This window comes from Typha angustifolia, chromosome 12 (genome assembly GCF_048772165.1).
Source record: "Typha angustifolia cultivar Huaian chromosome 12, ASM4877216v1, whole genome shotgun sequence".
NCBI lineage: Eukaryota > Viridiplantae > Streptophyta > Magnoliopsida > Poales > Typhaceae > Typha > Typha angustifolia.
Genome location: NC_133250.1, coordinates 6,755,147 through 6,772,502, shown reverse-complemented (window position 1 = coordinate 6,772,502; position 17,356 = coordinate 6,755,147). Strand labels below are relative to the sequence as shown.

Below are 17,356 nucleotides of genomic sequence, written 5' to 3'. Positions count from 1 at the left end.
TCCAAAAACTCACGTGAATGTGTGTGAAATTTTGCATAAAAATTTATTCTAAGAAAAGACATTAGCAATAATAATAATCTCATTTATTTTTTTGGGAGAAAATATAATTTGCACTCCTAGGTCATGCCAAATTTTGAGTGTCTTCTCGTGATTTTTTTGTTTGTGTTACTTAATTTTATTATTATTCAAACTTATATATGCTTGTGGTTTTGTTTTGCATCAACTAATCAGAAATTTTTTTTTTTAATTTCTTTTGTCCTATGCTTCTTTTGTTTCAATCTTTCTCAATTTTATATTTTAAAATGTTACAAAAATTAAAAGTAAACTAAAATAAAGGGAAAAGTGATTAAAAGTTTAATACTTTTAATAGAAAATTATCTTTATGGTTAGTTTTGATGAAAGCGTTCACAGTTCACATAAGCTAGAACAACAAAGAAGTTAACAAAAAATATTCAATGATGCACTTTGGAATATAACCTAATTATAAGGGGATAAATTTATTTTTCTTATTTTTCTTTAAGAAAACAAATATTTCCTACTCTTAAAAGATTACTTTTTTGCATGTCCATCACTCTTGAATCCCTTAATATATATATTGGACTACTAGACTAATTATATTTAGAAACAAACCATAACAAACTCATACCAGATAGGACAATACCAAGAAGAATTTACTAAATATCAATATCAATAGGATGGATCTAAACCCATAATCTCAAGCAGACTGTGCTATAGTTCTCTGATCATTGTCTAACATCATTTGACATTTTTTCTTCTTTGAGAAAAGGTTCATATTTCATTGACATATAACTAGAGAGGATTACATATTCAATTCAACTGCTCGCCAGTCCAAAGACATGAAGACTTAAAGAGGGTAGCATGTTAAGCAAGATTACGAGCATAAAGTGATACGATTCAATCCATATTGGCTCCATGTGCGGCATTAGGTTTATTGTGATGAGCCTATTTATCTAATTGAGTTTGTTAGAAGCAATAAAAGTATTTTTGTTAGGGTGTATTCGAACGCAAGGACTGTGTTCGAATGAGGATGTGAACACCTGCACACATTCGCAAAAATAGATAATGCAAATTGTGCATTCGAACGGAATCGAGTCGTTCAAACGCGATCATTTGAACGCCTACATACGTTTGCATCGACAGAGAATGAAAATTCTGCGTTCGAATACGATCGAGCACGTTTGAACGCACCGCGGCGAAAGTGCGGGTTTTGTTAGGGTTTGTTACGATTTGTTAGAGTTATTTAACTCAGTTGATAAGTCCTTAGGGTGAGCCTCTGTAAATATATGAAGGAAACCCTAATTAGAGTTTATCTTGGATAATTGAATTGGCTTTGGCCTTTATCTCTCTGTCTACTTATCTTTAGCCATTGGCGCCTTCTCCTACCTCCCTTTCTCCACCGCCTAAGTCTGTGTTTGGCCTCTTTCAACTTCTAAACACCCTCTTTTATAACAACTTCTTCCCCTTCACACTAAGAAATTAACTTAGCGTTTATCAAGCCATTGGAGGACTAACAAGCTAGGGTTTATTTGACTTTCGACCACTATTTGGTCAATATCTCAAGATCTAACCATTCAAATCATGTGATCTTAGATTCGTTGAAAAGCTCTCTCCAAGAGAAACAACATATTCAAAATTTAAGAGGACTCGTCGGTTAGATTGTTTGCAGATCCTTTCGGAAGTTAAAAGCTTTATCGAGTATAGAACCGTTGGTTAGATTGTGGATCAGATTAAGCCGGTTCGTAACATAAAACATTTTATATTTGCTAGTATACTAAGCTTAATGCAGGGATGCTTTAATAGTAGAAACTTGCAGTATATCACAACAAGATAGATTACCCAGCCCGAATTGGACATGTGGGAATTAATCCAAATTGATTACTAGTTGACAGTCACTAAAGAGCCAAGACTCAGCCCTAAGGAGTAGTTTATTGAGCTCCTTTAGACCTACCAAGGCCAATATTTCACCCATTAAAGGACTTAAACAAATTTCAAGATTGATTGATTTAGCCACTAAGGGAAAGACAAGATTAGGCCTGAGAAAAATACCTATACCTCCACGCAAAGTATTATATCATGGAAAAAAAAGTAGGGGCCATAATTTAGCGAAATTTGCTATCAAAAGAATGCTTTTGTAAACTTTAGACTAGTCTTGAATTAGGCCAATATTTTATTTTATTTTTTTATTTTTATTTTTAGTTTTTTGATAACTAGGTTGCAGCCCCTATTTCATTGAAACTTAAAAACTAGAGTTAATCTCCCCTAGATTAACCACAACACAATTATAAAAGATATCCAAGTTCTAGCCTATGAACTAACAAGGTTCAACAAAAAGGAAAACAAACTGACAACCATAGCAGTTCAACAAGCTACACCAAAACAAAATATGTTCAACAACTATTTCAATTAAGACCAGAACCAAGCTAACTAACAAGCTTTAACCATCAACACTAAGAACAAGAAAATACAACCTAATAAGCTCCAGCTACATCAGTCATCCTCCAAAAACATGATCTGGGCCTCTTCAAGTTGCTGCTTTGCCTTCTTCTTAGCCCCCTCTTCTTGTATCCCTACCCAGCAGAGGAACAAGGTCATTCCTCTGTGAGAAAAGGCCTTGTGAGTTCTAGTATTATCATTGAAGATTCTACTATTTCTTTTCAGCCAAAGGCTCCAAACAAGGGCACTAATCCAAATGTACCACCATTTTTTCTTATCTTTTTTAAATGAAACATCCAATTGATACCAATTTTTCATATGTGTCATATGAATCTTAATACCCCAATGACGCTCCATCTTTTTTCAAAGCTGTTTCCCAAACTTACAACACAGAAAAAGATGATTAACTGTCTCCTCCTGAGAACAAAAAACACAATTAGAACCTCCAGTCCACCTACGTTTCACTAAATTGTCACCGGCCAGCACTCTATATTACATGCTAACCAAAAAAAGGCTTTAACTTTAAGAGGTATCTTCAATTGCCAAAGTTTAGCTATATCCTTTATAATACAACCACCATTGTTTAAAAATCTATAGAGAGATCTTACTGTAAATATGTCATTATTCTTAAACCTCCACTTAACCTTATCTTTACCTCTAGTCTCTATATCACAGTTATCCTTTACATAATTGATCAACTACTGCTCTTCACAGATCAAATAATTAGAGAGCATCCTTCGATATTTCAAATTCCAAATGCTCTTCTCAGGCCACACCTCATGAACAGTTACATCTTCATCCCAAATAATGTTCAACAACTAAAGGAATCTGGTAGCAAGAGAGCACTCTCTTATTCAGATATTCTTCCAGAATTTGACCATTTTACTATCTGGAACCTTTCACGTAATACCATTCTTGAAAATAGTATTATTCTAAATTACTCATCTCCAAAAAAGAGAAACTCTATTGGAATTTGTCAGCTTGAAGGAATTCACCTTAATTTTCCTATAATATCTCTGCATCACAATTGAAGCTTGTAAGTGGTTATTTATGTTTAATAGCCTCCACCACCACTTAGACAATAGACAACTACTCAAATTCTGAGGGTTTATTATTCCTATCCCTCGTATTCTTCTTACACACCTTATCCTAGTTAACTAAATCATAACCTTTCTTTGTATCAACTGATCTATGCCACAAAAAGTTTCTCCTGAGCTCGTCAATTCACTTCCTGACCCATACAAACATACTAAAAAAGGATAGGTAATACAGAGGAATAGCACTCAAAACAGAATTTATAAGGGTGATTCTACCCCTGAAAGACAAAAAATTTCCTTTCCAGCCAGCCAATCTTTTTTCCACTTTCTCAATCACAGGTATCTAGTCATTCTTCCTCAATTTGCTATGATGTAAAGGAAGACTCAAATATTTAATTGGTAACTTTTCAGTCTTACAATTCAACAAAGTAGCTAACTCCTGACCTTTGGTTCTATTGTTACCCAAATAAAACAATGAGCTCTTTTCAAAATTAATTTTTAAACCAGAGACTGCTTCAAAACTGTAGAGTAAGAACTTTAGGATCATCACATCTTTGTGCTCAGCTTTAGGAAAAAGTAATGTGTCATCAACATATTATACATTGATAATCCCCCTTTCATACATCATCTCCCAAACCAGTGATGAAGCCTTGGTTTTTTTTTCTTTATTTAACATCCTATTTAGTCTATCAGCAATCAAAATAAAAAAGATAAGATAAAAAATGGGTCCCCTTGTCTTAAACCATTCTTACACTTAAAGTATTTGCCCAAATTACCATTTAAAGTAATAGCAGAAGAGCCAAAGTGATATATTGCATAATCCAATAAATCCATTTTTCAACGAAATCTCTCCATTTAAGAACATCAACTAGAAAATCCATCTCGCCTTATCATAAGCTTTTTCAAAGTCCAACTTTATCATGATTCTTTCAGCCTTCTGATTTTTAATTCCAAAAATTACTTCATGAGACTAACCATACTATATAAAATATATCTGCCCTTAATAAAGGCACTTTGATAATCAGTGATAAACTCATCAATGACCTGATAAAGTCTACTAATAAGGGCTTTGGTGATCATCTTGTAGCTACAGTTTAACAAACTAATTGGTCTAAAATCCTCAATTCTATCAGCTCCAGTTTTCTTTGGGATCAAGTAAATCATAGCATAATTCAATCTGTACAGAAAATATTCCTCATTATAGAATGCATTGAACAAGTTTACAACCTTCTGCTTAATAGCATCCCAAAAGTAATAATAAAACTTCAAACTAAAACCATTAGGCCCACAAGCCTTGTTTTTAGCCATATCAAAGATAGCCTTGTAAATCTCCTCCTCACTAAAAGGAGCAATTAAAACCTCAGCTTTCTCATCTCCTAATTTATTGAATTCCCAAATCTCCTCAGTCATAGTCAATCTCCAATCATTTACAGTACCAAAGAGATTCTTATAATATTGAGAAATATAATCACTTATTTTAACCTGATCCATAGTATGCTGGCCATCAATCTGGATACAGTGAATTCTATTTCTTCTTTTTCTCCCATTAGCCACCTTATGGAAAAATGAAGTGTTCAAATCCCCTTCAGTCAGCCACATTTGTCTTGACCTCTGTTGCCATTTTAACTCTTTCTCCTTATCCAACTGATAAAGATGAAGCACAACATTCTCTCTTCTTACAAGTTTTTCCTTATCCAAATTTTTGTTCTCTTCCATTAAGTCTAGCTGATGAATTATTTGAATTAAGCTTTTTTTTAAGCCTGATTAGCCTTCCTGAGGTTCTTACTCCAGCCTCTCATACTTTGCCTCATCTTTTTTATTTTTTTCAGTCCACACTTCAATAGCAAAATTACCCATGGTCTCACGAGACTACCATTTCTTAACAAATGTCTCAAAGTCAGACTTGCAAAACCAATAATGGTCTAGGCAAAAAAATTGATACTTGATCTCTACAGCACTAGTATCCACTAATTAAAGAACATAATCTGAATAGATTCTAGGTAGGGCTTTAACCACAGACAATGGATAAAGCCCTTCCCAATATGTGGAAGCAAAGATACTATCAAACAAAGCCATAATTTGTATCTCTCTCATATTAGACTAAGAATATTTCCTTCTAGACAACTTGAGCTCAATCAATTCCAAATCATTTATCACTCCATTGACCACCCTTCTCTCTTTGTTACAAGATTTTTTTTCCTTTTCTGTTACTCTCAAATCTGGTGGTATTAAAATCACCCCCCACCAGCCAGAAGTCTCTATTCCAACATTTAAGGTCGTTAAGCTCTAACCAAAGAACTTGCTTATCCTCCCAATCTTAAGGGCCATAAATAGAAGTTAAAGTCTATTTAACCTAATTATCTCTATTTGTAACAGTAACAGAAATAGCATGAATCTCCTTTTTCCAATCATTCGTCTACAACTTATCCTCATTAATACCAATGAGGATACCACCTGAAGCCCCCTCAGAAGGTAGATAAGAGCAACAGTTCATCCTACCACTTCCCATGTTCATCAACATCCTTTCCTTACACATCTCATGCATAGTTTCTTGAATATAGATAAAATTCAGATTTTCTTGTAAAATCATTTCTTTTACTCTCTTTGGTTTTTTAGGGATTCTCATCCCTCTGATATTCTAAAAAATGCCTTTCATTGTTCACTGTTTTGATTCCTCTCCATCTCTTCACTCAAAAACTCCACATACTTTAAAGCTCTTTCCCTCTCAAAGGCTTTCAACATTCTCAAGTTTTTCTTTTGTTCTTCTTGGGAATTACCCAAATTAATACCAAAGGTAGAAGCAATGGATAACAATTCTTCATCAGAAAATTTATCAAAACACAAACAATGTTAAAAAGGGTCCTTACCTTATTGTTTCCTCTTCCGGCTCACTTTTTCTAGAGATTTTGATTTGCTCACCTCCTCTATCTTCTATTGTATAGACTTCTCCTGCCCTTTTTTGTTTTAATATATTTCTGATACTCCTTCTAGTTGGCTACTCTAGATTACTCTTTCTTCTAGTATATTTCTTGACCACTAGTGAACTAATAGACTACAAGGGCTCCACATCAAGGATGCTGTCATTTGAGTATAGTGTCATCTACCAATCTTCATAGTCATTTGGCTGCATATTTATGTTTTGAATTTCTTCCTCTTCAATATCTTTAGTTTCTCCTTCCACAGCTTTTCCCCTATCTACCATTTTTAGCCGTCTCTTTTTCAATAAAAATTTTTTTCCCATCCACACTTTCTCCAAGATAATTAGTTTCCCATTATCATTGTTGTCTCCTATTTGTGATTCTGGTTGTGGAGAATTAATTGATCAATCCTCAGTCACTTTTCTTTTGCCTTTAATATCCTCCTTTTCATCCCTCTTTTTCTTTTCTTTTTGTTCAAGAAAACTTGGTGGTATGTTCCTATCAATCTTTAGCTTCTTAGAGGCATTTCTACAACATCTAGCACGGTATCTCCCATTTTCTCAGTCTTCCATTCAAAGAAATTTTTCGGTCCCACCTTAGAAAATGTTTTCTCCCAATTCCCCCATCCATAATTGCTACCCTGATTGGAACCCTATCCAAGCCCTTCTCTTACTCAGGTGTAAGACTTAAACCCTTCTTCTTTTACTTCTCTTCCTTCTGTCTCACATTTATATTTCAAATATCAATCCTTCTATCATTATAGCCATTTTAACCGGGATATCTGCAATATCCTTCTCCATCACTCTTAAACGAGCCCATTGTAGATTTTCTCTCTTTATAGTTCTTTCATCAATCACAACCAAAGTCCTAAAAGATTCTACTATTTTCATGAAATATATGTAATTCCAATAATGAAGGGGAATACCTAAGAGTCAAATCCAAATAGGTTTTTTGTGGCAGACCATCTTCAAATCTTTTTTCCATGTCGTAAAGCCTACTACCACAACCCCCAAATCCACATCTCCCTCTCTTAGAACCTCTTCCATATATTACACAAAAGGGAAATCGACTAAATATTTATGATCCGAGATAGCCTAAGCTTGCCAATCATGCTCTCTAGGCCACAAATTACTCATCGCCAATTCCAGGTTGTGAGCCAAAATCTTTTCCCTTCTGACAGAAGCAATCGTACATTTCTTGAGCTTGTGTTCATTCTTTCTCATCAATCGTACATTTCTTGAGCTTGTGTTCATTCTTTCTCATCTCTTCATCTCTTCATAGGCGCGCAAGAACACCCATGGTGATCCAGCCAAAGGATTGCCTCTCTATCATAGGTGTCCAATTGTAGTTGACAACCCGATGCCCGAATATTTTATACTTGTAGCAGAGAATGCTATTACTTACGACAAGCCGTTGCCTAGTGAAATGATTCATCACACTGAAAGCACCCCGATTGTCTCCCTTTTGCCATCTCAAAGACACGAGGTGAACATTTAGGGTTAGGGTTTGAAGAGTCACCTACCAATACATCAATCTTTGTACAGTGGTTTACTATTTTCCTTCCCCCCCCCCCCCCCCCCCCTATTTCTTGATTCACTTCCTTTCTTAAGGTGTACATCATCAAGAAACTCAGGTCCCTTGTTTTCTCAGTCTAGAGTGGGAATAGCTGGCTCGAATTCTGAAGCATCACGTCTTTTCCACTTGCCGGATCCATCTCAATCAAGTCGTAATCCAAAATTGCCAGCCTTATTTGCTAGGGTTTCGCATTGGGTCGGGCTTAGAATTTTGAGAGAGTCGAAGGTACCAGAGCCCATCGTATTTTTTTATAGCATTGGGAATGAACGTGTTAGGCCAATATTTTAACCTTGCACCTTAATGAATTTCATCTACGTGACTTTACATCAAAAAAGAAAAAAAATCTAACATCATTTATCAACATATTTTATTTTATATAGTGAGAAACACACTAGAACCTTATCCTCCAACATTACAAGCTTATATACTTTTATCCACTCTCTCGCAAACTTGGAATTATTATTTCTTACAATAATTGAAAAAAGTAATAGAAAGAGGATCATTTGTTGTGAGCCCTAGTTGCTTAGGATTTCTTAGTGGTTCTTTTAGGTCTTCGTCGATGACCATCCAAGGTATCAGCCTCCTCCCTACTCTTCTCCGCCCCTTGCTGCCATTTTCTCCCAAATTATCTTAGTCCCTTTGTGATCTCCACTGCTCCCTCACCTATCTCCCTCTGCCCTAACCTATGCACACCACCCGCACACTCTCCTGCCACCGCCCTTCATCACCCATCCTTACTCCATTACTCCTCTCCTCCCACCCTAGCCATCATAGTTTCCATCCACCACCCTATAGCCTTTCCTCCATAATCATCCTTACCCTCCTTCCCAATTGTCCAAAAACATAGATCAGGAAGTTATGAATCGACCACCACTAGTTTCGTAATTTTCTATCTACGGTAGAATATTTTAAGATTATTTTTTTCTACTACACAGACTGTTTTCTTATATCCAAGCCTGATCGAGTAGCAGACGCTCGATTCGTATCACTTTCACACTTTCTCTTCGGTCTACAAGCAATGTAACCTAATCTCCATGCTCACTTTGGCTATCAGTGAGCAAACTTCTTGTCCATGAAAAATCTAGGATTCCTTTATACAACACTTTTGGCGGATCTTCATCTCTTCTATGGCTCCTTTTATCCTTGGCCTTCCATCAAGCATAACATAAGGGAGTGGTTTACTAAAGTCCAAGCTGAGCAGATTTTTGATCTCAGCTGACCCCCATTGGATGATGAAATTACAAAAGTACTTATGTAGTTTGGTCTTGACAAGCGCCCTGGAGTTGATGTATTAATGCTCGCTTCCTACAAGCAAACTAGCTAATCTTTAAAGCTGATATTTGTGATTTAGTTAAGTGCTTCTTTTCTTTTGGTGTTATGGACAAAAATTTAAATAGGATTATTATTGCCTTGGTCCCAAAGAAATATGCTTCAATTTGTGTTGGTGACTACAAGTCCATCAGCTTATGCAACACTACATACAAGATTACTTTGAAAATTATAGCCAATAGACTGAAGCCGCTTTTGAGTGAGATTATATCTAATACTCAAAATGCATTTATTCCTGGCGTCAAATATTAGACAATCATATTCTTGCTCAGAAGATTATTAATTACATGAAATCCTCTAAAAGTTGTACGGGGTTCTTTCTGATAAAAGCTAATCTTTCTCGAGCATTCAACATGATAGAATGGTCTTTTCTTTGTGATTGTTTGGCATTGCATAACTTCCTGTTGAATTTTATACATCAAATCTACCAATGTATCTCCACTACTTCGTTGATGGTGGACATAAATGGAAGCAAAGGAGGATTCTTCATCCCATCTCATGACCTTTGTCAAGGGTGCCCTCTCTCACCTTATCTCTTTATTTTAAGTGCTAATTTTCTTTCTATATTATTGGACCAGGATTTAGCATCTAAAAATATCTCTGACCTGCAACTTACTTGTTCGGCGCCTGTGATTACCCACTTGTTACTTGCAGATAATCTTATATTGGTGGGCAAATCTTCACTATAGGAGGCTATGCATCTAAAAACTATCTTAGACCAATATTGCTCCTTTTTTGGGTAAGCTCTTAACTTTGACAAGTCATCAATTCATTTCAGTTGACACACTCCCACTCACTCTAAAGCCGCAATAGTGGAAGCTCTCGGTGTCAAGCCTATGAAGTAGATGGATCAATACCTTAGCTCTCTTCTTCTTTGCCCTCAGTCCAAGTTACAAGCCTTCCATTTCATTTTTTTACCAGCTTAGGGACAAGTTAGCCATGTGGAAATCCAAGCTTCTTAGTTATGTTGGATGCCTCATCCATATAAAGTCGATCCTGTCATTGATTCCTGCTTTTTTATAGGTCGATAGTTTCCTTTTTGAAATGCCTACTTACGAAACTAGATAGTGTACTGAGCTCTTTTTGGTGGGGTCCTAGCAAGAATCAGCCTTTATGTTTATGCAAGTGAAATGTTTTCTATCATCCTAAGGATCATAGTGATCTCAACATTAGATCATTTGCAACAGTAAACAAGTCACTTATCATCAAATTGGCATGGTGATTAATCTCTTCTAATGGTTTTTTGACTAATATTCTAAAAACTTAATACTTCCCGCAATCCTCTTTCTAGGAAGCCAATCATAAACAATCCTGTTTATGGGCGAAACGATAATTCAGGCAAAGAAACGCTTCAACCATATATTACATGGGAAATTAGTTTAGGAGTTGGCATATCTATCACTCAGGACAATTGGCTTCAGGGAATGGATCTCTCGCACTATACTCTACTCCCTAGTATCTCTCATGTTAGCCACTTGCTCAGCTCCTTGGGTACGTGGAACAGTTGCCTCATCTCCACGATTTTCTCTCGAGACGTGGCCGAGCGCATCCTTTGGTTGTCGCCACCATGTTCATCTTCTATTAACTAGTTAATCTGGCGTCTGGCTCCTACGAGGCATTTCTCTACCCGCTCGCTCTACATGCTTATGGGTTCTGGTACTTGGTCCACTTCTATCTCGTCAGTGGTGCTAAAATATATGTGACATGCCCTTTGGAGAACTAAGGATATCTTACCCATAATCCTTGTTTTCATTTGGCGCTGTCTCTCTTAGGCATTACCTAATAAAGAGGCTCTTTAAAGCATCACTTTGTCACTGCATACTAGATGGCTAATCATTGATCTTTTATGTCATCGTTGTCCCTCAGAGGAAGCAATAATCCATGCATTATTTGACTGCCCATATGCCAAAGTGATTTAGTTTGGGTCTTGGTTATCGTCGGCCAAATATCTTGCCAATATTTGATTCATTGATAACTCTATCTTCTAATTGCAGATCCAAAGTCCTTCCCTCCACCTTCTTTATAATGTGGTACCTTTGGAAGGAATGAAATGAAAAGTTATTTAAAATTTTGCTACACCTCTCGACCTCCTAGTCAAATCCATCTAGCGCAACATTCCCTCCCTATCAGATCCATTTTCTTGCGTTGAACCTTCACTTCCAACGACTCCTAAAATTGACTAGCTAGACACGATTGAGTCCTCTTCTCTCTGCTGGGTGGATGCTAGTTGGCGTCTAGGGCTGTCAAGCTTGACGAGCGGCTCAGGCTTGGCTCAGGCTTGGCTCAGACTCATCTCGGTCAAAGTCAACTCGAAATTAATATCAAGCCAAGCTTGAGCTGGAGCTGGCTCGATAGCTTGACTCATCACTTTCACCCTCACCCACCTTACCCTCACCTTCATCCACCAAACCACCACCCATAACCTCACCCAACGTGATCGACCCACCCTCACCCATTCGGCCTCCTCTCCGTCAACCTCCATCGGCAAGCCCTTGCCACCTCCTCCACTCTGTTGGCCTCTATCGGTAAGATGCTGTCACCTCCTCCCTCTCCGGTGGCCTCCATCGACAAGCCGTCACCACAACGCCACCTCCTCCTTTCTGTCGGCCTCCTCTTCCTCCATCAACCATCTCCTCCGGTGTCTTTTGGCGACCTCCTCCTCCATCGATTTTGGGCTCAACGTCGACCTCCTCTTCTTCCTCCACTCCGTCAGCTTCCTCCTCCTCCTCCTCCTCCTCCATTGACCATCTCCTTTGGCCTCATCCTCCATCGACCATCTCCTTTGGCCTCATCCTCCATCGGCATGCTTTCACCTCCTCTTCCATCCATCTCCTACTCCTCCTTCAACAAGCCACCGTCCATGCTGCCACCGCTCACGCCACCATCGCCTCATCCTCTAATCAAGCTCGAGCATTGCTTGGACTCGGCTCGAGCATTGCTTGGAGTCGACTCGAGCTTGGTTAGGCTCAGCTCGAGCTCGGCTCGAGTTGAGCTAAGCCAAGCCTAAGCAGAATTATAAGGCTCGAAAGTTATTTCGAGTCGGCTCAGGCTCGTTTACACCCCTATTGGCATCAAGGGGTGGACACAGTCCTTGGAGTTTACCTTTACTCTCGAGCCTCGGATTACCTTCGCTCGACATCTTATCTACCGATTTGTGCGTCGGCCTTGGAAAGGGAGGCTTAGGCTCTCCTAGTTGGCCTCCGCCTCATCCATGAACATGTACAGATTGGGCATGTTCTCTTATTCTATGATTGCAAGACAATAGTGGATGCTTTCAACTATACTCCATTCGATGATATACCATGCATGGATTATTTGGTCTTGGATTAGAGAGTGTCATAGTCTATCTACAACACTTGCTTTTGTTACTAAGTGTCTTGTCTACTAGTGAAGCTAATAATTCGCTGGCTCATAATCTTGCTTGTGTAGCCCTTACCTAGTAATTATGAATGGTTGAGCTAGCCCTACTTCGGTTGTTGCTGATGATTAAATGAACGAAGTTGATGAATACAGTTTTTCTTAGAAAAAAAAACAATAATAAATCATAGAAATTATATCTTAAATGAAATTATCTGGTCGGAACATAAAGAGTGGGAGAAGGATATATCTATCTGTATCTCTGTAGCAAGTGACAGCAGAAACCATCGGAGACTCACGAAGATGGCTCCTCAAACTCTCTCCCACTTCCTCTCCTTCCTCCTCCTCTCCTTCTCCATCTTCTCCAAACTCGGCACCACCACCGAATCCACCGCCAGCTCCATCGCCTTCACCACCCTTGGCCGCAGCCGCTACTTCTTCGACCTCTTCTTTCTCCCCACGTCGCAAAACCCAGAAGAACCCGTCGCCGAGACCCAACTCACCGACGGCTTCTCCGTCAACTACAACGGCTTCTTCCCCTCCCTCTCGTCCTCCCTCCTCTCCTCCCTCCTCTCCTCCTCTCCCCCTTCCTCCATGGACGCCCTCCTCTACGTCAGCGAGCGCAACGGCTCCTCCAACATCTACCTCGACCTCTTCGTACCCGCCAAAGGAGGAGGCTCTTTTCTACTCCCCGCCCGTCTCCAGTTTCCGTTGCTCCGACAAAGCTCCCATCTTTCTCGCGTTTCCATGAAGGATAAGCCTGCCCTGGCCGGGGATGACCTCATATATGTCTCGACACACGAACCTAGTTCGTCTCCGAGGCGGAGCTGGGCTGCCGTGTACTCCACTCATCTTGCTACCGGACAAACTCGGCGATTGACCCCCTACGGCGTCTCCGATTTCAGCCCCGCGGTGTCCCCTTCCGGGAATTGGACGGCCGTTGCGTCGTCCGGGGCCAGGGGGTGGTCAGGAGAGGTGGAGGAGCTCAAAGTTGGGATTTTTGTGTTCCGAACTGCAGATGGCTCGGGGAGGACTTTGGTGGTCGACCATGGTGGTTGGCCTTGTTGGGCCGATGAGTCTACTCTCTATTTCCATCGCCGGAGCTCGGATGGGTGGTGGAGCATCTACCGAGCTAAGATTAGTATCGGGATTGGTGTCTCCCTGGTCTCCGTTGATCGGATTACGCCTCCCGGTTTCCATGCTTTCACTCCGGCGGTGTCCGCTGCAGCTCCGAAACTTATCGCGGTGGCGACGAGGAGGTCAAGTTCGCAATTCCGGCATATAGAGTTAATTGAGGTCGGAGATGGAGGAATAACCTATGTGGAGGTTACTAGGCCAGTTAGGCCTAATTCTCATCATTTCAATCCCTTCTTTTCGCCGGATGCCTCCCGGGTCGGCTACCACCGGTGCAGGGGAAGAAGCAATGGTGGGAGCCCTCCATTATTGTTGGAGAGCATAAAGAGCCTGGCACCTGAGGCCTTCTCGCTGTTCAGGATTGATGGGTCTTTCCCTTCCTTCTCCCATGATGGTAAAAGAATAGCCTTTGTTGGATTACCAGGGGTGTTTGTAGTGAACTCTGATGGCTCTGATGGCCGTCGGGAGATCTTCTCTGGCAACGCCTTCCCGACCGCATGGGATTGGAAGAGGGAAGGGGTCATTTACACTAGCCATGGCCCTGACTTTGCAACCGAGAGCACCAATGTTGACATAATATCAATCACACTCCATGACGATGATGCCAATTCTCAACCTTCAATCAAGAAGCTGACCTCCGGGGGCAAGAACAATGCCTTCCCGTCTCCATCTCCCGATGGCAAGTGGGTGGTATTTCGATCAGGGCGGTCGGGGCACAAGAACCTTTACATCATGGATGCTGTCGAAGGGGAGGCCGCAGGGCTCCAACGCCTAACTGATGGGCCATGGAGTGATACAATGTGCAATTGGTCGCCCGATGGGGAGTGGATTGCCTTTGCATCAGACAGGGACAATCCGGGCAGTGGGAGCTTCGCCATCTACATGGTGCATCCAAATGGGACTGGATTGAGGAAAGTGGTACACAGTGGAGAGGGAGGGAGGACTAACCATCCCTGGTTCAGTCCCAACTCCAAGAGCTTGGTGTTTACATCAGACTATGCAGGGGTGTCCGCAGAGCCTATTTCAAATCCACACCATTACCAGCCATATGGGGATATATTCATTGCAAACATTGATGGATCAAATATTCAACGCCTTACACATAATTCTTATGAGGATGGAACGCCGACATGGACTCCTCTCTTCTTGGAACCTACTGATGTTGCAGAGTCCCTGCAAGGTTCGGCACGGTGCAACTTCGATGACTGTCACTGGCTCAACATAAAGGGTGAGGTGACACAAAGCCTGCATGGTAAGAGCTGCTAATTTTATGGTAATTACTTCTGCTTGCTGTAGCTTATTCAGCAACTTTACTATATTGTGGTGTTTATATGCAGATTTAGGCACTTATAGTTATATGTATGTAAGTAGCTTTGAGTTTATAATGCCTGTTTTATAATGTACTTGGGTAGGAAAGATCGTATATATGGTAAAAGATATAGATTTTGTACAAAACTTAATCTGTGTCACATAGTATTTAGTAGTTGGAACATATATGTTCCTTCCTCCATTAATATGTAGAAGAATGGTTGTCCTTCACTTGTATACTCTCCTCTATATTCAGTAATATTGCTTATATTTCTGCTGATTTATTTGCCATTCCTCATAAACACGAAATTTCTCTGAAAACCTCTATGGCTAAATGTTTAGCAGCTGAGATGTTCTGATAAACTGATCTTCCTACTATTATTTTAGTTTCTTATTCTTTCTGTTACCCCTACTTAAGTATAAATCATTTGTCCAAAGAGTTGAGAAGATTTCAAAAGAACTTTGACCTTGCAAAGTTAAAAAATTTCAGTATTGTTTGGACTTTGGAATTTGATCACAGTAATCCTACTTTATTGCTTGATTTGCAAGGGAAAGTATACTTGAGAGTATTCTCTTGAAACTATTTGGGGTTGGCTCTGCTTGGTACATATATTCTATAACTGAAAAATTGTACTATTTTCTGGTCATTAAGTTAATAAATGATGAAAATGTGTTTCTTAACTGTCTTGAGTGCTTAATTTTCATATTTGGAGCCTAATTTTGTCGTTTGATATATTTCTCTCTTTTTGAAATGAAGTTGCTGAATCTATATACTTTTCTTGCTCTTCCTCTCTGAGTGATGCTATTTTCTAATTGTTCACCTTACCACAACATTACTTTCGTCTGCTTCTTTTAGCTTCTTGATGTTCAACTGGAAGAAAGCTTTATTTGAAAATTGCAGTTCCATAATTCAGCCGTACTTTACGAGAAGCATTGTGCATTTGATGATGTTTTCATGTCCTAAATGTTTTATGGATCTTCTTCTATAAAACCTTGTAAAAATGAGGATTTCGTGATCAATCATGGTTGCTAAGTATCCCAGCTGCAGGAAATTCAGATGATTTACTCAACTGAGACAGCAATAAGTAGTTGGATGTTGTGAGCTTGGTTGAGCTGGACATTTGGGTGAATTTAATGCTTAATAAGAACTGATTTTACTATTTTTCCTTCTATTTTTTGGCTCTTTTAGCGAGAGAGAAGCAAAAAAAAAAAATTATGGTGTTCCATAGATGCTGTCAAATTTAAACCCATATATATATTCAAAATTTAAGACTGGGAGTACTCATACAACATGATTCCTTTTAACTATCTAAACATTTGACATTGATTGATGATTAATTTTTGAAGCCTTTTCCAATGCACAAAGGCTACCAGCAGTATGTTGTTGGTAGGGCTGTCAAAATAAACGAGATGCTTGGCTGGTCTCGCTTAGAGATGAGCTAATCTTGAGCCATCGAAATCGACTCAAAATTAATATCAACTCGAGTCTAAGCTAGAGCAGGCTCGCTCAGGCTCGACTTGATGGACTCGCCCTAATTTTCAAATCTCACTCCCTCTCATTCATTCCCCCCTATGGTGATGACGACATTCACCCCGTCATCCAAGATGATTGAGGTCGATGCGCCTCTCCACGCCCTTGGCTTTGAGATCGACAAGTCCCCCCCGCCCCCCATTAGCTCATTGGTCGCCTGAAGGTCACTGACCTCAGCCATCAAATCATTTCAAGCCACTGATTGGTACCCCATCTCTTAAAGGAATGTGTCGCCCGCCTTGCAATGGTCCACCACATCTCTTTGCGATTTGGGGTGGGATAGGGGTCGAAATCGCCGGGGCTTGTCTAGGTAGGGAGGAAAGGAGCTAATTCGATGGGAGAGACGAAGATGGCGACCTTGATGCACATTAGAGAGTGGATTTGGAAATGGAGGAGTCAGGAGAAGAAATTCAAGGAGGAGAGGAGCTCATGTGAGCAGAGAAAGAGAAGTTTTATAGAAGAAGAGGGAGAGAGAGGTGGCAGAATAATGATCGAAGAGAGAGAGAGAGAGATGGTAGAAGAGTTATTCAATTTCAGCATAGATTGTGGCTCGACTTGATTTGATCTGACTCAGTCTAGCTCGATCTGACTCGACTTGAGTTAAGCTAAACTGAAACTAAACAAAATTCTAAGGCTCTAAATTCATTTCAAGCCGAGCCTAAGCGCTCATGCTCGGCCGGTTTGCACCCCTAATTGTTGGAAATGTTCTTGTA

At 39.8% G+C, this 17,356-nt stretch overlaps 1 protein-coding gene across 1 annotated transcript; it reads left to right on the top strand.

Moving 5' to 3' along the window:
* The first annotated feature begins 12,917 nt into the window (after positions 1-12,917).
* LOC140771920 (uncharacterized) lies at positions 12,918-16,282 on the top strand. The gene has a single exon (XM_073113753.1). The coding sequence runs from the start codon at positions 12,974-12,976 to the stop codon at positions 15,068-15,070; it is 2,097 nt and encodes a 698-aa protein (XP_072969854.1). The 5' UTR covers positions 12,918-12,973; the 3' UTR covers positions 15,071-16,282.
* The last annotated feature ends 1,074 nt before the right edge of the window (positions 16,283-17,356 follow it).